General features: G+C 43.4%; 1 protein-coding gene across 5 annotated transcripts in view; it reads right to left on the reverse strand.

Moving 5' to 3' along the window:
• Positions 1-20,361, reverse strand: part of akap9 (A kinase (PRKA) anchor protein 9) — a 129,921-nt gene that overhangs the window by 18,890 nt on the left and 90,670 nt on the right. For 4 of the 5 annotated variants that reach the window (XM_084424458.1, XM_084424456.1, XM_084424455.1 and 1 more), the window contains 12 exons: positions 19,574-19,675; positions 17,969-18,112; positions 14,455-14,541; positions 10,536-11,396; positions 10,093-10,194; positions 7,877-7,921; positions 7,518-7,748; positions 7,388-7,432; positions 7,131-7,307; positions 5,927-6,385; positions 5,068-5,128; positions 4,506-4,609 (listed from right to left, as the gene is read on the reverse strand). In XM_084424458.1, the coding sequence (XP_084280584.1) occupies positions 4,506-4,609; positions 5,068-5,128; positions 5,927-6,385; positions 7,131-7,307; positions 7,388-7,432; positions 7,518-7,748; positions 7,877-7,921; positions 10,093-10,194; positions 10,536-11,396; positions 14,455-14,541; positions 17,969-18,112; positions 19,574-19,675 (2,418 nt within the window). The remainder of the gene's footprint in view (positions 1-4,505; positions 4,610-5,067; positions 5,129-5,926; positions 6,386-7,130; positions 7,308-7,387; positions 7,433-7,517; positions 7,749-7,876; positions 7,922-10,092; positions 10,195-10,535; positions 11,397-14,454; positions 14,542-17,968; positions 18,113-19,573; positions 19,676-20,361) is intronic. The other variant, XM_084424457.1, reaches the window with a different exon arrangement.

A 20,361-nucleotide genomic window follows, 5' to 3' on the forward strand; every position in this document is an offset into this window, starting at 1 on the left:
CAAGCACGACTGCCGGAGGACTGTAAAAAGACATTGAGAGACCTTCCTTTTGTTCCCGGGCATCTTTTCGGTCCAAATGTTCCGGAACTGTTAGAAAAAAGAGTTAAATTGTCTGAAGCCACTCGCCAACTAACACAGGTGCAGCGCAACCCTACGTTTAGGATGCCAGCGGTTCAGACCCGACAGCACTATGCCCCAATGGAGCAACGTTTCCGACGACACGCTACACCTCAGTCACAGCCCCCTCAGAGACCTCGTGTTCCTGGAGATGCAAGAGTTTTTCGCCCACCTCATCGACCATTTCCAGGGGGACCCCGTCAGCGCCCCCCTGCAAACACAAAAAATCGCACACATAAAGCCTGAGACAGTCAGGCCGGCGGTCGATCGTTTTTCTATAGATCAGTTGGAGTACTGGAGATCAAACACAGCAGACCCCTGGGTGCTGGAGACTCTGAGCAGGGGATATACTCTACAGTTTCGACGCCGGCCTCCCGGATTCTCAAAAATTGTTCCTACAATTGTCAGAGATGCGGTTCGCGCAAAGGCTCTCTCTCTGGAAATTCGTTCACTGTTAGAGAAAGGAGCCATAGAAAAGGTCCATCCCCTCGTTCAGGGAGACGGGTTCTATTCAACATATTTTCTTGTTCCAAAGAAGGACGGTGGTTTCCGTCCAATTCTCGACCTGAGGTTTCTGAATTTGTTCCTGAAGGTCCTTCCTTTTCGAATGCTGCGCACAGCCGACGTTCTTCGGTCTGTGACTGCAGACGATTGGTTTGTAAGTGTCGACCTGAAAGACGCATACTTTCACGTCCCAATTGCTGTACATCACAGGAAGTTTCTACGTTTCAGTTTTCGGAATCAAGCTTACCAATTCAAAGTACTACCCTTCGGCCTTTCCCTTGCTCCTCGCGTCTTTACAAGGTGTGTGAGCGCAGCTCTGTCTCCTCTTTGGATGAGAGGTATGCGCATCCTTCCTTATTTGGACGACTGGCTTGTCTGTGCCCCAACAGAGCGGCAGGCAGTACAAGACTCCAGAATGCTTTTGAGTCATGTGCAGAAGCTAGGGTTTTCTGTGAACGAGAAAAAGAGCCGTCTGATTCCATCACAGACCACTACGTTCATAGGAATGACCCTGAATTCCTGTCTAATGTCTGCCACCCTGTCTCAGGAACGTGTGACAAACATTCTGCAACTTTTGGCTCGCTTTCGCCCGGGAGTTGTCTTTACAGTACGAGGTGGTCCTACGACTGATAGGCATGTTAACAGCGGCTACTGTGGTGATCCCCCTGGGTCTACTCCACCTCAGACCACTCCAGTTATGGAACAACAGTCTGCGGCTAGATCCCACCAGGCACCGCCATCGACTGGTTATCATTTCTCACCGTTGCATATGTGCGTTGAAGCGGTGGAGACAGTTAGAGTTTCTGAAGGCGGGGGTGACACTGGGTGTTGTTTCCTCTCGTCGGGAGTTGGTCACAACAGATGCTTCCCTCACAGGATGGGGGGCAACGTGGAATCGGAGAGGTATTTGCGGGCGTTGGACACCGATCCAGGCCACAGAACATATCAACCTGCTAGAGCTGAGGGCGGTGTTTTTGGCCCTAAAGTACTTCATGCCGGTTCTGGCAGGCCGCCATGTTCTCGTTCGGTCCGACAATACCTCAACAGTGTTCCATCTGAACCACCAGGGCGGCACAAGATCCCGCAGGTCTCTACGGTTAACTCACGAGATTCTGACATGGTGTCAGCCACGACTCGCTTCACTGAGAGCAGCTCATATTCCAGGAGTATGCAATCAGACAGCAGATGCTCTTTCCAGGGATCAAGTACATCCAGGAGAATGGAGGCTTCATCCAGTTGTAGTCCAGGAGATCTGGCTAAGATTTGGAAGAGCAGAGGTGGATCTCTTTGCTTCAGAGACGAACACCCACTGCCGATTATGGTTTGCAAGGACAGAAGTGTCCAGTCCTTTGGGCCAGGATGCACTGTCTCACGAATGGCCGAACTGCCTGCTGTATGCGTTTCCTCCTATCCCTCTGTTGTGGGAGACATTGCACAGGATCTCCCTGCGCAAACACAGAGTGTTACTTGTGGCACCTCGGTGGCCAGCCAGACCATGGTTTCCTTTGTTGCTGAGACTTCTGACGGGAAACCCTTGGAAGCTTCCCCCCAGAAAGGACCTCCTCTCCCAACTGGAGGCCAGTGTTTGGCACCCGAACCCGGCTCGTCTGCAGCTTTGGGTCTGGCCATTGGGCTAAACCCTTCCCTGGAGCATTGTGATCCTGCTGTTATTCACACCATCTCTAATGCTAGGGCTTCTTCCACACGGCAGATTTATGCTTCTCGTTGGAAGCTTTTTTCTGCATGGTGTGAGGAACAAGGACTCGTTCCTGCAACGTGTGGCATTCCGAGTATTTTAAGATTTCTTCAACGTTTACTGGAAGAAGGAAAAGCAGCTTCTACGCTGAAAGTGTACGTTGCTGCTATTTCTGCATATCATGTTCCAGTTGGTGGATCTTCTCTTGGCTCTCACAGTCTTGTCTGCAGTTTTCTGAAGGGTGCACGCCGTCTGAACCCTGCTCGGAATCCTCATTTTCCTGTGTGGGATTTGTCACTCGTGCTTGATTTCCTGGGCTCACCCCAGTTTGAGCCCTTGCAAAGCATTGACATTAAATGGCTGTCTTTGAAGACTTCTTTTTTGTTAGCTATTGCTACTGCAAAACGAGTTAGTGAGTTGCACGCACTGTCTGTTGACAAACTATGTTTGCGTTGGTTACCGGATGACTCCGGGGTGGTTCTACGACCAAATCCTTCTTTTCTTCCGAAGGTTCTTCTTCCTCAGTTCATAAATCAGCATATCGAACTGGCCTCTTTTCAGACTTCTTCAGAGTCTGATCTAAGTGCCCAACTTTTGCGCCCTGTCCGTGCCTTGAAATATTATGTGAACTCTACTGCTCAGATTAGACAGTCAGACCAGCTATTTGTCTGCTATGGTGGTGTGAAGAAAGGTGCTCCAGTGTCGAAGCAAAGGTTGTCGAACTGGATAGTGGAGACAATTACGTTGGCCTACAAGGCAGCAGGAAGACCTTTGCCCTGTGGACTAACTTGCCATTCCACTAGGGCCATCTCATCTTCATGGGCTGTTTTTAGAGGAGTTCCCCTGGTGGATATCTGCACTGCTGCAACCTGGGCTTCTCCATGCACGTTTGCCCGGTTTTATAAGGTCAACGTTGCTGCTCATCATGCCGTTAGTTCTGCGGTTCTTCTGGAGCGGCCTTAAATCATCAGGTGGGTGGCATTCCTCATGACTATGTTGGTATGTGTCATCCATAGTGTTTACACTGCCTCTGGCGGTCAGTAAGAATGAAACAGAACGCTAGTTACGTATGTAACTGTGGTTCTGTGAATTCTGGATGACCGCCAGAGTTCTCAGTCACTCGGAATGCGCGAGAAAGGCGTACCGAGGTAGATTGCTGAGCTACTGTAGCCTATAATCCTCCAGGGCTCAGCATACGTCACGCAACGTGACTTTGTTGGTATATTTACTCGACCTATCTTAGCTGGCGCAGCGATTATCCATAGTGTTTACACTGCCTCTGGCGGTCATCCAGAATTCACAGAACCACAGTTACATACGTAACTAGCGATATAAGGTGTACAAAATACAACTTACCACATATTTAATAATAATAATAATATATATTAAATACAGAGTTTATAATGGCTATTATTGCTCAATAAATAATACTGTACAGGGTTCCCACACCTCGGTTAACTTCAAACTCAAGGAGCTTTCAAGGACTTCCCAGGTCCAATACCCTCAAACTCAAGGACTTAATGTGGGACACGCTTCAAGCGAGCGCAAGGTTACATCGTGCCACCTTGTAAGAAACATTGTTACAGTTTTGTGTGAATGAACATCATGGCAACGTACAACACACAGTACCTCACACGGGAAACATTTAACGTAACGCATAAATGCGCGTAACTAGCGTAAATCAAGCTAGCTAGTGCGCATAGGCCACGAAGTGTTGGCGGAATAACACATTAGCGGACCGGAGGGAATAATATGGACATTTTTCACAAAATAAATTCAAGCCCTTTGTGTCTGTGTGTGTTTACTTTCAAGAGCTTTCCAGGGCCTTACAATGTTTTGTTTTAGATTCACAAACTTTCAAGGATTTCTAGGGCCGTGGGAACCCTGACGTTATACGCTGGTGTACGTCATATCCAGAAACGGTAGGATAGGGTGTTCATCAGACAGTGTTAACATAGCCTGAAAAAATAAAACTCTATTTCATGTATATATTGTATTTAAATAAGTAAAGCACTTTCAGGGACCTCTTCATAAATATGGCTGTTTTCCAGGGTTTTCCAGGACTCACATTTCAAAAAGTCAAATTCAAGTACTTTAAGCACCTTGTACAAACCCTGTGAGGATCACGGGTCACGGCTGAGCTTGTTATTATATTATTATGTTATATCCGGGTTCTGGGAAAGCTCACCTTGATCCGGTCTGGCAGGAGGTCTGCGCCCTCAGGTGTGCTTCTGTTCTCCTGCAGGAGAGGGTGATCGAGGCCGGTGCGCTGGCTCCAGTCTGAGCTGCTGTCTGTTACACACACACACACACACACACACAAGAAATGAATGAACGTTGTACTTCTATTCAGCAAGCACACATTCAACTGATCAGAAAGTGACAGTAAAGACATTTAAAATGTTACAAAAGATTATATTTCCAATAAATGTGGTTCTTTTGAACTTTCTATTTCATCAAAGTTTCTTGATCATCAGATCATCATATCAGAGTGATTTCTGGAGGATCATGTGACACTGAAGACTGGAGTAATGATGCTGAACATTCAGCTTTGATCACAGGAATAAACTACACTTTACTGTATATTCACATAGAGAACAGCTGATTTACACTACGGTAATATTTCACTGTATATTTGATCAAATAAACGCAGCCTTGGTGAGCAGAAGAGGCTCTTCCAGAGACATTAAATTATTCCCCACTTTTTCCCGGAAGAGTGAATAACCCGGAGCATGACATGAGCATCTCACCGCTGGCGTATCCGTCTTTACTCGGGGAGGCGGCGGGACGGTCTGACCTCACAGACGGACCCTGGACACACAAATAATCATCTGATATTACTATCCACAACAGATGCAGACATTTACTTCAGGTTACAGGTGAAGTTTAAACAACTGATTTATTTTCCCCCTTAAAAATGTATGTTTTATTGTGAATGATTCATCAGTGTTATTTAAAATGAGTAAGATCACTATTTTGATCATCTCAGAGCGTCTCTCAGAGAGGCGGGGTCAGAGAGGCGGGGTCAGAGAGGCGGGTTCAGAGAGGCGGGGTCAGAGAGGCGGGGTCAGAGAGGCGGGGTCAAAGCGTCTCAGACACGGAGAGAAAACAGCTGATGATTATGAGAAAACTAAAGTGATCTTTGACCCTGGATGCATGTGACCCTGTGGTACGAGACTCCACAACTACATTAGGAACCTTTAAAATGGCACTTTAAACATGTGACCCTGATCACGTCACCAGTCTCGAGTCGCACGGGTATCTCTGTGGCAACAGCCAACAATACATTATATGGGTCAACATTATCCATTTATCTTTTATGCCAAAAAACATGAGGATATTCAGTAAAGATCATGTTCCATGAAGATATCTGTAAATTTCCTAGCGTAAATATATAAAACATGTATGTGAGAGAGAGTGCTGCACAATCACCAACATTAATGATCAACTTTAAAGGAGATTTTCTCAATGTTTAGATTTTTTTGCACCCTCAGATTCCAGATGTTCAATAGTTGCATCTCAGACAAATATTGTCCTATCCTAACAAACTTATGACTGGTTTTGTGGTCCAGGGTCACATATGAAGGTGTGTGTGTGTGTGTGTGTGACCTCGGTGGCCGAGAGCTTGTGGATGGCGTCTCGCAGCGCTCGGCTCTCGAGCTCCAGCTGCTGGTTCTCCCTCTTCAAGCTCTCGCTCTCGGAGATGTGCCGGGCCTCCATGTCCATGATCTCGGCCGCGTGGAGCTCCTGCATCTGCACGATCTTCTCCGAGAACCCCGAGATCATCTCCTGCACGTCCTCGGCTCTGCACGGGTCGGTCTGCGCACTCACGTGCACGCGGGACTGAGACGAGCTCTCCGATTGGTCCGTGGAGGTTCGGTGAGGAAGGGAGGGCTTGTCTTTACTTGCGTCAGCACTTTTGTTTATCCCATGATGCTCTCTGTTGTCTCCGTTTTTCTTTTTAGGCTGAGACTGTGGCTGTGGTGGTGGTTCCTCGCCGGATTTGGCCAAAACCGTCTGCAGCTCCTGAACTTTGACCCTCAGCTCAGCAATGGACACGTCTCTGACCTGAGAGAGACACCAAGAGCTTGACTTATCTGGTAAAGTTTGAGGTAAGTTCAGGGTTTAGCCTTTAGTTCTGTGTAAAAGACCATCTGGCATCATTTTGTAAAATTTAAATGAATAAATAATTTTAATTTAAATTTAAAAAGGGAAATAAAACATTTAAAAAATTTATAAAATATTAAGAATGTACAATTAAAATAAGTACATGATTAAAAAATCTAAATAAAATACTTGCTAAAATGTATTAAAATCATAAACGTAAATTAAAAAAAAAAGAAATAAGAAAATCTAAATAAAACACTTACTAAGAATGTATTAAATCATGAAAATATCCAATTCAAATATTTTTAATCAAAATAAAACTCCTAGTAAAAATTAATAAAACAAGATGAATGTAACATTTAAATAATTAAATCATTTTAAAATAAAAAAATATATTAAAATAAAACACAAAAAAAACATGAAAAACTAAATAAAATAAAACACTAAAAATTTATTAAAACACTAAAATGTAAAATTAAAATAAAGGAATTTTTTTAAAAAATAAAAACGTTCGATTAATGTCGATGAGAGATTTTCAAACTGTGATAAAGTATAAATTTAATAACATTTCCTGCGTTCCTGGAAACCTTGAACCTTTTTTTTTTTTCATGTTAAATGGATTTTTTTGTGTGAAAGATCAGATTAACGTTTTTACATATTGATAATTTAAATATTTTTCCATTCCATCATCAGAGGGTTTGAGTACCTCGATCTCTTCCTGCAGTTTGAGGCTTCTCTCCCTGAAGCTGCTCAGCTCCTCTTTCGTGGCGGCCGCTTGACCTTTGATCTCCTGCAGCTCCTGTAGTGTGTCCGCCGCTTGACCTTTGACCTCCTGCAGCTCCTGTAGCAGCTCTTCTGTGGACCGATCTCCCTCTCGTGAGGCCTGCAGAGAAACCAATCAAAGGTTAAAGTTCATCCTCGATGACGTCCCATCAGGCCGTGTGCAGATGCAGCGAGTCTCACCCTGTGGAGCTGATCCTTCAGTAGAGCGATGCTCATTTCTCTCTCCTTCACAAAGACAGAACAGGAATAATGAGCCACAGATTCAGAAATGAGCCGAGATCCGTCTGAAAACAGGGAAAACTCTGGATACCTGGAGCAGCTCCTGCAGCCGAACGCTCTGATCCCTGCAGCCCTGCAGCTCCTGTTGTGTGGCGGACGCTTGACCTTTGACCTCCTGCAGCTCCTGTCGTGTGGCAGACGCTTGACCTTTGACCTCCTGCAGCTCTTGTTGTGTGGCGGACGCTTGACCTCTGACCTCCTGAAGCTCCTCGAGAAGTTTCGCCGTCTTGGCGACGTCTTCGTCACGCGAGCCCACTTGGACCTGCAGGTGACAAACAGGAAGTGAAGGTTTAGCGCTGAGCAGATGTTTGTTTGCTACCGCTATCTTCACTGTAAGAAACAGGAGAAAAATATAAGTAACTGAACTAAACCGAGAGTGTTTGGCTGTACCTGGCTGAGGGCCGTCTGGAGCTGCACGATCGTGCTCTCCTTCATCTGATGAAGACACAGCACACCATTAAAACCAAACAACAGTGTTCAAACGCACATTTCATCTGTTTAAAAGGGTCACATCATCATCATCATCATCATCATCTCTTCAGAGCGGCAGGTGCTGCACTCCAGCGCTATTATTATTAACTAAAGATAAAACCATCAACGAATATTTCTGATACTTCTAAATCCTGTTCAGCCCAACTTGAAGTATAAAATAACTTTACAAGTTTTTTATAAAAATGAATACAAACTAGAAAGACATTTTAAAAACTAATAAAAATGACAAAAACACAACAAAACCACTAAAACTTGAAAACAGAAAATGTACATATAAAAAATAAATAATAATTCTGGGAAACCGGTCAAAATGAAGCGAGTTTATGCTTAAAGGGATAGCCAAAGTCCTTTTAGGCAAGTCGTGCCACTCGGCCGCCATCTTGGCAACGCCTCCGGGCAGCTATTTCGGACTCACAAGACTAGGCTCCTATCTAAATGAATGGGCAGAGAGTCAGAACTGCACTTTCACTGGTCACCGGGACATAAAAACGGCATGTATAGAAACAGCAGTAAAATATGATAAAAATCGCTGAAAAAGTTTGATGACTTTGCCCCAAAATAAGGTTTAAAATGCCTTTTTCCCCACAGGTTATACTTTACTACGCATGCGCAAGGGTTCACGACACCAACTTAATTTACGTCTCTATCCAGAATGCCAGTGTTGTGCAATAATCAATGTCAATATTGTTCTCCATTATTTAAATATAAGCAGGTTTGCACTTTATCAGTAATAACAATGTATTGTATAGATAAGTTGTTTTAACTATTAATTTACATGAATCGGTTCAAAAGAGTCATTAGTTCGCGAATTGGACGTGTCATACGGTTGTGTGATTATCCCAGCAGTTAGGACATGGACATCCCACAAGGTTAGTGTCAACACAGAAAACATTACATTACTGGATAGGTTTTTTCGTTTATTTAGAGAGTAATTTTATGTCAGCTGAATGTGCGGAATGCATTTCAGAGAAGATAAGGCAACGTATTTTAGCACAAATCACACCCAGCGGTAATTCAGGAAAAATAAAAATAAAAATCTCAGAATGCTTCACATGAAACTTCGGTCTTCCGACCTTTTACCATAATGTTGTTTTATTTTGATTAATACGCGTGCGGGAGAGAGAGCAAGACAGCGCTTAATTTGGAGACGGTGAAGTCTTGTTTACACTTTTGCCTGGCTCTGAGAGAGAGAGAGAGAGAGAGAGAGAGAGAGAGAGAGAGAGAGAGAGAGAGCGCGCGCGCGACCGGGGCGCTCTCTCTCTCTCCGCTGTCGCAAAACCTCAACTGTGCGCATGCGCCAGTGGAACCAGACGATAGGCTTAAATGTTTCCTGGCTTGACTTTTAAAAGCAGATGATTGGCTTACCAGCGGGAGGGGCGGGACATGTGCACACAACCGCCATCTTTGCCGTTACGGGTTTTCCTTATATAGTTGTATTGAGGATTGAGGAAGTGGCATGTCTCATAATAAATAGTCTCTGGGATAGCTCACCCAAAAATGAAAATTATCCCATGATTTACTCTCCCTCAAGTCATCCTAGTGTATATGACATCCTTCTCTCAGACGAACACAGAGTTATATTTATAAATGTCCTGCTCTTCCAAGCTTTATAATGGCAGTGAATGGATGTTTCTGTTTTGAAGTCCATAAAAGTGCATCTGTCCATCATATCATGGATGAAAGAAGAATGTCATATACACTAGGATGACTTGAGGGAGAAATCATGGGCTAATTTTCATTTTTGGGTGAACTATCCCTTTAAAACTGAAAAATAATCCTGCTCTCCCTTTGAATTAGGTTTATTTTTGTATTTTTTTTGGTCTTTTTGTGCCTTTATTTGATAGGACAGTAGAGCTTTTGACAGGATAGCGTGGGGTGGAGAGAGAGGGGAAGGGGATCGGCAAAGGACCTCGAGCTGGGAATCGAACTCGGGTCGCCGGAGGCGCAGTTGCGCTATATGTCGTTAGTGCCAGGTGCCAGGTTTATCTTTCTGACCCCCTTGGCAGATATTTGTTCTTTTTTTTTATTTTGATCGATCTTTTAGAAAACAAGACCTAATATCATGAGATAATGACAGTGGGAGAATCATTTCTCTCAGGATTGGGCGTTTGTACCTCGATCTCCTCCTGAAGCTTGTGGCTCAGTTCTCTGTAGCAGGTCAGCTCCTCTTTAGTGGACGCGGCTTGACCTTTGACCTCCCGCAGCAGCTCTGACTCCTGTGTGTGACAGACTCTCATGAGGTGACGTCAAACACTCGTGTTATTAGTAGAGCTGCACAACTAATCGCAAATAAAACCCAAATCGTGATATTCTTAATTCTTAACAAAATGAAGCATTGCTTGGTGATTGGTTGAGCTAAACTGGTATTATCTAATTGTGTAGTTAAATTTAACAGCTGACAGATATTCAACATAATTCATGTGTGAGACAGTCTAACAGAAGGACGGACAAAACCAGTCAAATATCAACTGAGTTCTGCTCATATTTGATCACCATGTTCTAAACTATAGTGAATAAACTGTGATGATGTGAGAAATGCTGAAGGAGAATGGCGCACCTCAGCGATCAGCGGCCTGTGATAGGTCGGTTTGGTTCTCATCTGGTTCAGTATGTCCATCATCACGGCTAACCTCCTCTCGTACTCCATCACCTCGTCCTCGGAGCTGCTCAACATCTGTTCCTGCAGCTCCTGGTCCTTCTGCATGGCGCTCAAGCCCTCCTCCAGCTCCTTCAGCCTCTCCGTCAGCAGGACCGGCCCGTGTGTCGACGCCCTGAGGCCTTTCCTCATTTCTCCAGCGGGGGCATCGCCTCTCAGATCTTTGGTTTGCGTCTGTACGGCTCCTAGCTGAGCTTGACTGACCAGAACGGCGGCCACTTTCTCCCTGAGTTTGTCTTCAAGCTGAGCGACTCTAGCGTGGAGAGTGTCGGCGTCCGTTTGCGCTAGTTCCACGTTTAGCTTGCTAGCGCGCAGCTCCGAGTCCTTCTCCTCCATTGACGCCTCGAGCTCCTCCACTCGCCGGCTCAAACTCCTCACCTGTGACCCGGCGCTCTCCTCCAGCGCCTGCACCTGCGCCTGAACCACCACGAACGCCGCCGTCTTCTCCCTCAGCGCCTCCTCCAGCTCCACTAGCGTCTCCTCGCGCAGCCGCTCGTATTGGCTACGAAGCGAGCCGTGTTCGGCTTTCAGCGTGTCGAGCTCGGTCGCGACCTCGTCCATTTTCTGCTTCATCTCGTGGCTCTGGTCTCTGGGCTCGTCCTTGCGCTCGATGTGCGTCAGCTCCTGCTGGAGTTTCTCGATGACGGCGTTGAGCTGCTCCACCTCCTCCTCGCTGTTCCTCTTCAGTCGCTCCTGTTCGCTACGCAAGCGCTCGACCTGCGCCTCCAGATCAAGGAGAACCTCCTCTTTCTGCTCCAACGCCTGCAGAAACACACACACACACACACACACACACATCAACTCGGCTCGGGGTTCATCTCAACGTCTCTCAAACCAAGCGTTCACACAAACATTCCGCCCAAGTGTCGTCTCCTAGGCGAGATGCTTCTGCTGGACAGGTAAAGTGGGTGGGGATTTTCACTGCCATGATCCGAAAGGAAAACCAAAAAGCAACAATAAATGTAAATTTTTTTTTTTTACCAAATCACAGGAACCGAAATGAAAGTTTAGTAAGGTTTGTTAGTTCATGTTAACTATTGTAGATCTTATTGTAAAGTTTAACCAATATATTAAAACATTTATAGTTTCAGCCGATTTACAACTTATGACATTTTTCACAAATTCGGTTTTATTTTTCCTCCATTTTAATTTCCCTCTATTACATTTTATTAATCTATTTTAATGCTTAAATTAAACGGTCGTAATCAAAAAGCACATCTAATTAAAACGTACAATTTAACAACTATTCATTAAAAGTAAAAAAAACTATTAAATTAACTTTAGGGCCATATGAAATCTTTATTTTAGTTTTTAATTGTTCCCCAAAATTCAATTTTTTTATTTTATGATTTTTTCCCCCGTATATTAAAAGTTTTCCATTTAATTTTTTTTTAATGGTTTAATTGCATTTTAATAATCAAAAATGTAATTAATAATATTTTTACAATTTAATCATTTTTAATAATATGGTCCTATGAAATGTTTTATTTTTTCAGAAACTTTGTGTTGTCGGTTTTAACTTTTCTAGCCACAAAAACATTAACAATTTAATTAATATTTAAAAAATGTAAATCAAATGAAAATGTAACAATTCCTTTCATTTTTTAGCAAAGTGCTGCACAATAGAGGTCTATTATTAAAATGTAAAAATATATAATAAAATTTCAGTGCACCAGTAATTAAACGCACCATCATAAAAGCTCATATTCCATTCATCTGAATAACTGGTTAATCGATCACATGACTTCAGAGGTCGTCGTATGAGTTCGACAGTATAAATCACAACCCACTTTCATCACATGATGACATTCGGTCTGAAAACTCAGTGTTTCATGGACAAAATGAAATAATACAGGGTTGGAACAACACAAGGGTGAGTAAAAGATGACAAAATGTTCATTTTTGAAGATATATTCCTTTAAAATAGTGATATTTGTGCGTCACATGGTTAAGCAGGTCACCTGACCTGTCTGACTGGGTGTGTGTAACCGTCGTTCCCTCGCCACAAAAGACTGAAGAATTTGAGGCATTTTAATTTAGACGTGAAACGCCCTTTGACTCGAATATATAATTTACAAGAAATTCCTAAAGGAATATTTCATCCAAATATGACAATTTTGTCATCTTAACCTGCGCGACTTCTTCAGGGAGAATAAAGAAGACATATTAGAGAATAAACCGGCTGCTCTTTTCCATACGGTGACCCGGAGATCTGAGACGAAGCTATAATAGGACTTCAGAAGACTTGAAATATAGCAACACGAGTCACATGGACTATATTTATAATAATATTATGGTACTTTCATGTCATTTAGACAGGAGGTTAGAGCTTGACAGTGTTGGACCCCATTCACTTCCACTGTACGGAAAAGAGCAGCGTGAACATTCTGCTAAACATCTCATGTTATGATCCACAGACAAAATACAGTACAGGTCAAAAGTTTGGACACATTACTATTTTTAATGTTTTTGAAAGAAGTTTCTTCTGCTCATCAAGCCTGCATTTATTTGATCAAAAATACAGATTTTTTTTTAAAATATTGTAATATATTATTACAATTTAAAATAATTGGTTTTCAATTTATTATACTTTAAATGATCATTTATTTCTGTGATGCAAAGCTGAATTTTCAGCATCATTACTCCAGTCTATCACATGATCCTTCAGAAATCATTCTAATATGATGATTCATTATCAAAGATGGAAACAGTTCTGCTGCTTAATATTTTTTCATAACCTGTGATACTTTTTTAGGATACTTTGATGAATAAAAAAATAAATAAAAAAATAAAAAAAGAAGCAAATGTTTTAAAAATAGAGATCTTCTGTAACAGCGATATACACCACTGGGCAGTCATCTGGGGTCAGTCTTTTTTTCTTTCTTTTAAAAAAATAAATAAATCAATACTTTATTCAGCAAGGATGTGTTAAATTGATAAAAAGGGATAGAAAAGAAGATTTATATTATTAGAAAATATTGTTTTTTATTTTGAATAAATGCAGTTCTTTTTAACCTTTTATTCCTCAGATATATTAGGCAGCAGAACTGCTTCCAACACTCATAATCAATCAGAATATTAGAATGATTCCTAAAGGATCATGTGACACTGAAGAAGTAATGATCAGAGTAATGATCCTGAAAATTCAGCTTTGCATCACAGGAATAAAATATTTTTTAAAGTGTATTTAAATAGAAAACTATTATTTTAAGTTGTAATAATATTTCACAATATTACTGTTTTTTTCTGTATTTTTGATCAAATAAACGCAGCCTTGATGAGCATTAGAGACTTCTTTCAAAAATATAAAAAAATCGTAATGTTTCCAAACTTTTGACCTGTACTGTATGAGTTTTCCTTTTTGGGTGAACAATCTGGTGAAGGTGTGAGAGGAATTAATGTAAAACACTGCAGGACAAAAGAGAACAACCCAAACCACAGCAACATCAAACAGAAATCGATGAAGAAATGAATGAATCCAGAGGCTCTGAGGCGTTTCCCTTCAATTCAATGTTGAATGAAAGCACATTACACACCGTTTAAAGAACGCAATCATGATGTTTTATCACACAAGTAAATTTGCACTGAAATGTTTGCACTCTTTAAACACAAGCTGATGTGTTTCGCCATTTGTGTGACTGTTACTAATAAGATGCAAAGTAAAGTGAGTTTATGCAACACAAGATGGCAAAAGACAGCAGGCGGCACCAAACCGAGAGAAACACACACACACACACACACACACGGGTTTGACGAGCGCTGCTATATGCATATGTGAAGGACACACACTGACCGCACACATATGTATACGCGTCTTTACCTCTTCCTCAGGCTCGGTTTCCGTGTGCTGACGTTTAACGATCTGCTCGTTAAGGACGATAATCTGCCTGTCCTTCTCCTCCAAGACCTTCAAGAGTTAAACATCGTCACATGACTCTGAATTTAGGACACGTTTGTCTGCTGGGAGCACGATTTAGGGCAGCTAGCTGACGACAGGGCTGAGATGATGTCACATCTCCTGTTTTACACCCAAATCACTATTAAAGTTCAACATGAAATCAGGACTGACTCTGTTTACGACCTTAACTCATGATCCCGCGTCTCACTCTCAGTGCGCTTGATTATACAGGAACACTCTTTATAATTAAGTCTTTTGGTTAACATGTTTCATCCCTGTAAATGAGATCATAGACACACACTTGTCACTGTCTGATCCATCAAGTCATCTCCCATATCTCTCCCTGGATATTCTGTTTCTGTCTCAAATTTCATATTACGAGAGAAAAATTGGATGCAAATGTTTCATTCTGCAGATGAGATCTTTATAGCAGAACAGCAGATAATTTCATAAAATGCATATAAATATCAATATGTCAATAATGTCTTAGTAAGATGATATTTCAATGCTCAGTTTTATGATCTGTAACGCAATGCAACACAATGATTGACAGATGAACTAATAAACCTGATGATTATATTTGATACTCATGGTTTTTATAATAAATGATGATGATAATCAAGTAAACCTGCTTCAGTCCGGCTGAAATAATACTGACAATAACAAAGTTCTTCTTGATAAATGATGTCAGATGTGACACAGAGAGGTCTCGTGAAGCTGGAGCTGGAGGACAGTTACACTAACACACTTTACTGGATATGAGTCTGGACTCTCACTCAGAGACAGAAGGACTGAGAGACGGAGCGCGACAGCACAGACTTCATCATTTACAGGCCTTAGATACGGTCTTTATAGGGTTAAACCAGCCTTGCATCGACTGACCTGGTCTGGGCTGATGAGGATGAAACACACACACACACGCTGTTGTGTGTGTCTGACCTGTGTGAGGCGGGTCTGGTTCAGCTGATGGTCAGTGTGTGTGTGTGTGTGTGTGTGTGTGTGTGTGTGTGTGTGTGTCTGACCTGTGTGAGGCGGGTCTGGTTCAGCTGATGGTCAGTGTGTGTGTGTGTGTGTGTGTGTGTGTGTGTGTCTGACCTGTGTGAGGCGGGTCTGGTTCAGCTGATGGTCAGTGTGTGTGTGTGTGTGTGTGTGTGTGTGTGTCTGACCTGTGTGAGGCGGGTCTGGTTCAGCTGATGGTCAGTGTGTGTGTGTGTGTGTGTGTGTGTGTGTCTGACCTGTGTGAGGCGGGTCTGGTTCTGCTGATGGTCAGTGTGTGTGTGTGTGTGTGTGTGTGTGTGTGTGTCTGACCTGTGTGAGGCGGGTCTGGTTCTGCTGATGGTCAGTGTGTGTGTGTGTGTGTGTGTGTGTGTGTGTCTGACCTGTGTGAGGCGGGTCTGGTTCTGCTGATGGTCAGTGTGTGTGTGTGTGTGTGTGTGTGTGTGTGTGTGTGTGTGTGTGTGTGTGACCTGTGTGAGGCGGGTCTGGTTCTGCTGATGGTCAGTGTGTGTGTGTGTGTGTGTGTGTGTGTGTGTGTGTGTGTGTGTGTGTGTCTGACCTGTGTGAGGCGGGTCTGGTTCAGCTGATGGTCAGTGTGTGTGTGTGTGTGTGTCTGACCTGTGTGAGGCGGGTCTGGTTCTGCTGATGGTCAGTGTGTGTGTGTGTGTGTGTGTGTGTGTGTGTGTGTGTGTGTGTCTGACCTGTGTGAGGCGGGTCTGGTTCAGCTGATGGTCAGTGTGTGTGTGTGTGTGTGTGTGTGTGTGTGTGTCTGACCTGTGTGAGGCAGGTCTGGTTCAGCTGATGGTCAGTGTGTGTGTGTGTGTGTGTGTGTGTGTGTGTGTGTGTCTGACCTGTTTGAGGCGGGTCTGGTTCTGCTGATGGTCAGTGTGTGTGTGTGTGTGTGTGTGTGTGTGTGTGTGTCTGACCTGTGTGAGGCGGGTCTGGTTCAGCTGATGGTCAGTGTGTGTGTGTGTGTGTGTGTGTGTGTGTGTGTCTGACCTGTGTGAGGCGGGTCTGGTTCTGCTGATGGTCAGTGTGTGTGTGTGTGTGTGTGTGTGTGTGTGTGTGTCTGACCTGTGTGAGGCGGGTCTGGTTCAGCTGATGGTCAGTGTGTGTGTGTGTGTGTGTGTGTGTGTGTGTGTGTGTCTGACCTGTGTGAGGCGGGTCTGGTTCTGCTGATGGTCAGTGTGTGTGTGTGTGTGTGTGTGTGTGTCTGACCTGTGTGAGGCGGGTCTGGTTCAGCTGATGGTCAGTGTGTGTGTGTGTGTGTGTGTGTCTGACCTGTGTGAGGCGGGTCTGGTTCAGCTGATGGTCAGTGTGTGTGTGTGTGTGTGTGTGTGTGTGTGTGTGTCTGACCTGTTTGAGGCGGGTCTGGTTCTGCTGATGGTCAGTGTGTGTGTGTGTGTGTGTGTGTGTGTGTGTGTGTGTCTGACCTGTGTGAGGCGGGTCTGGTTCTGCTGATGGTCAGTGTGTGTGTGTGTGTGTGTGTGTGTGTGTGTGTCTGACCTGTGTGAGGCGGGTCTGGTTCTGCTGATGGTCAGTGTGTGTGTGTGTGTGTGTGTGTGTGTGTGTGTGTGTGTGTGTCTGACCTGTGTGAGGCGGGTCTGGTTCTGCTGATGGTCAGTGTGTGTGTGTGTGTGTGTGTGTGTGTGTGTGTGTGTCTGACCTGTTTGAGGCGGGTCTGGTTCTGCTGATGGTCAGTGTGTGTGTGTGTGTGTGTGTGTGTGTGTGTCTGACCTGTGTGAGGCGGGTCTGGTTCAGCTGATGGTCAGTGTGTGTGTGTGTGTGTGTGTGTGTGTGTGTGTGTGTCTGACCTGTGTGAGGCGGGTCTGGTTCTGCTGATGGTCAGTGTGTGTGTGTGTGTGTGTGTGTGTGTGTGTCTGACCTGTGTGAGGCGGGTCTGGTTCTGCTGATGGTCAGTGTGTGTGTGTGTGTGTGTGTGTGTGTGTGTGTCTGACCTGTGTGAGGCGGGTCTGGTTCTGCTGATGGTCAGTGTGTGTGTGTGTGTGTGTGTGTGTGTGTGTGTGTGTGTGTGTCTGACCTGTGTGAGGCGGGTCTGGTTCTGCTGATGGTCAGTGTGTGTGTGTGTGTGTGTGTGTGTGTGTGTGTGTGTCTGACCTGTTTGAGGCGGGTCTGGTTCTGCTGATGGTCAGTGTGTGTGTGTGTGTGTGTGTGTGTGTGTGTGTGTGTGTGTGTGTGTGTGTGTGTGTGTGTCTGACCTGTGTGAGGCGGGTCTGGTTCAGCTGATGGTCAGTGTGTGTGTGTGTGTGTGTGTGTGTGTGTGTGTGTGTGTCTGACCTGTGTGAGGCGGGTCTGGTTCTGCTGATGGTCAGTGTGTGTGTGTGTGTGTGTGTGTGTGTGTGTCTGACCTGTGTGAGGCGGGTCTGGTTCTGCTGATGGTCAGTGTGTGTGTGTGTGTGTGTGTGTGTGTGTGTCTGACCTGTGTGAGGCGGGTCTGGTTCTGCTGATGGCTGCTGATCTCCTTCCTCTGGATCTCCAGCTGCATGTTGAGTTGATTCACCTCCTCGCTCTTATTCTCCAGATCCTCACGAAACTGCTCCAGCTGCTCCTCCAGGTTCACTATCTGCACACACACACACACACACACACACACACGCGATTCTTATTTGCAGTGTTCATTATACATGATTTATCAGTGCACATCATCATTATTGTGTTAAAGGTCCCGTATTATGCCCCTTTTCACAAGATGTAAAATAAGTCTCTGATGTCCCCAGAGTGTGTGTGTGAAGTTTCAGCTCAAAATACCCCACAGATCATTTTTTACAACATGTTTAAATTGTCATTTTTTGGGGCTCAGAAAAACGTGCTGTTTCAGTGTGTGCCCTTTAAATGCAAATCAGCTGCTGCTGCACGGCACAGGGGGCGGAGCCTCACGAGCTCGCACTGAGTCTCTCAGGACAGTTTCATCTCACGGAATGATGATAATATCAGAAACTCTCAGTAACGTGTTCATTTCGAGTCGGACAATAATGCCTACAGAGTCAGAGTGCTGTATAGAGATGGAACAGGTATAGTTTAGAAGTACACACTGAAGTGAGCTAGTTAGTGACTTTTTATTTTTTAACTTCAGAATTGTATGTTTAATTCAATGCGTTATTGGCTGTCTGTTTGTAATTAATGCAAAATTGACAAGCAATTTTTTTTAATAGTTTCAAAGCAAGCTAAGTTGTCATGATACTCGCTGTCACCATGGAGAAAACAATCAATTATTAAAATGATAAAAGTCTCCAAACAAAAGTTTTTGCAGATTAGCGGAGGTTAGCTGGGTAACGAGTGAATACAGGACGGTTCAGTGTTACAGTATAAACAACAGAGATGCAGATTCAGCGGGTTCATCACTGAGTACTACTGACTCTATAATCTGAGTTTGTCTCATATTTGATGACGTTAGCATCACTGATTCTGCTTATTACTGTGAAGCTGCTTTCAAACGATGTGTTGTGTATAAAGCGCAGTAGAAATGAAGCTGACTTGACAACAGTAGTGACGCTCTCTGATACAACAATAGATTAAAAATGTTTTTTATAAACTCGGCATTCAATTTTGAGATGTTATTCCCGTCGGAGCTGGATGGTTTAGTTCAAGGTTTACAGCTCTGTGACGGATGTGAAGGTGAGGAGCGCTTCATACTACAAACTGCACCTCGATACACACGAGGTAATGGTGTTCTGTCAGTGAGAGGGTCATGTGACAGGAGGTAATGGTGTTCTGTCAGTGAGAGGGTCATGTGACACGAGGTAATGGTGTTCTGTCAGTGAGAGGGTCATGTGACACGAGGTAATGGTGTTCTGTCAGTGAGAGGGTCATGTGACACGAGGTAATGGTGTTCTGTCAGTGAGAGGGTCATGTGACAGGAGGTAATGGTGTTCTGTCAGTGAGAGGGTCATGTGACAGGAGGTAATGGTGTTCTGTCAGTGAGAGGGTCATGTGACAGGAGGTAATGGTGTTCTGTCAGTGAGAGGGTCATGTGACAGGAGGTAATGGTGTTCTGTCAGTGAGAGGGTCATGTGACAGGAAGTACCTCTTTCTCCTTCCTGTCCAGAGCCTCTCTCTCGGTCTGGAGCTGAGCCTCGAGAGTGACGTCTCCTCGGCCCGCCATGGACACATGCTGAGCCTCCTCCACCTGCGTACACACACACACACAGCACATAAACACACACACTCGCACACAGCAGACTAGCTCGTTTAGAAACTGTTATCCTCCCTCACCTCTGATGTGTAATTATACAGACTAATTAGTCGTCCAGGTGAACCATGTACTATTTTGAAAATGTGTACTTTTGCAGATTACTGATAGATATAATAATAATGATAAAAAAAAGTAAAAAAAAAAAAAAGTAGTAGTAGAAGATTATGATTATGATTTATTTATTTAATAATAATAAAGTTTAATGGCAAAATAAAAATAATCAAAGCAACAAAAATAACAAAAAAAATTATTTATTTATTTGTATAAATAATAACATTAATAAAATAAAAATAAAATAATTACAAAATAACAAATAAAACAATAACAATTAGTAGTAAAATAATAAAAATCACAACATCAATATTCCAAAAATACATCTACATAAACTTCTAACTATTATTATTATTTAATTATCTAATAATAATAATGTTGAACGGCAAATAATAATCACAACTACTACAACAAAAACAAAAATAACAACAAAATGATTAATCAATGTTAAACAATAGTTACATGACAAAATATTCATTCAAAATAAGTAAAAAAAAATAAAAAATAAAAATCACTATTCAAAATCAAAAAGTTTATTTTTTAAGATTTTTTTATTATTTATTTATTTC

Source organism: Rutilus rutilus (genome assembly GCF_951802725.1).
Source record: "Rutilus rutilus genome assembly, chromosome: 11".
Taxonomy (NCBI): Eukaryota; Metazoa; Chordata; class Actinopteri; order Cypriniformes; family Leuciscidae; genus Rutilus; species Rutilus rutilus.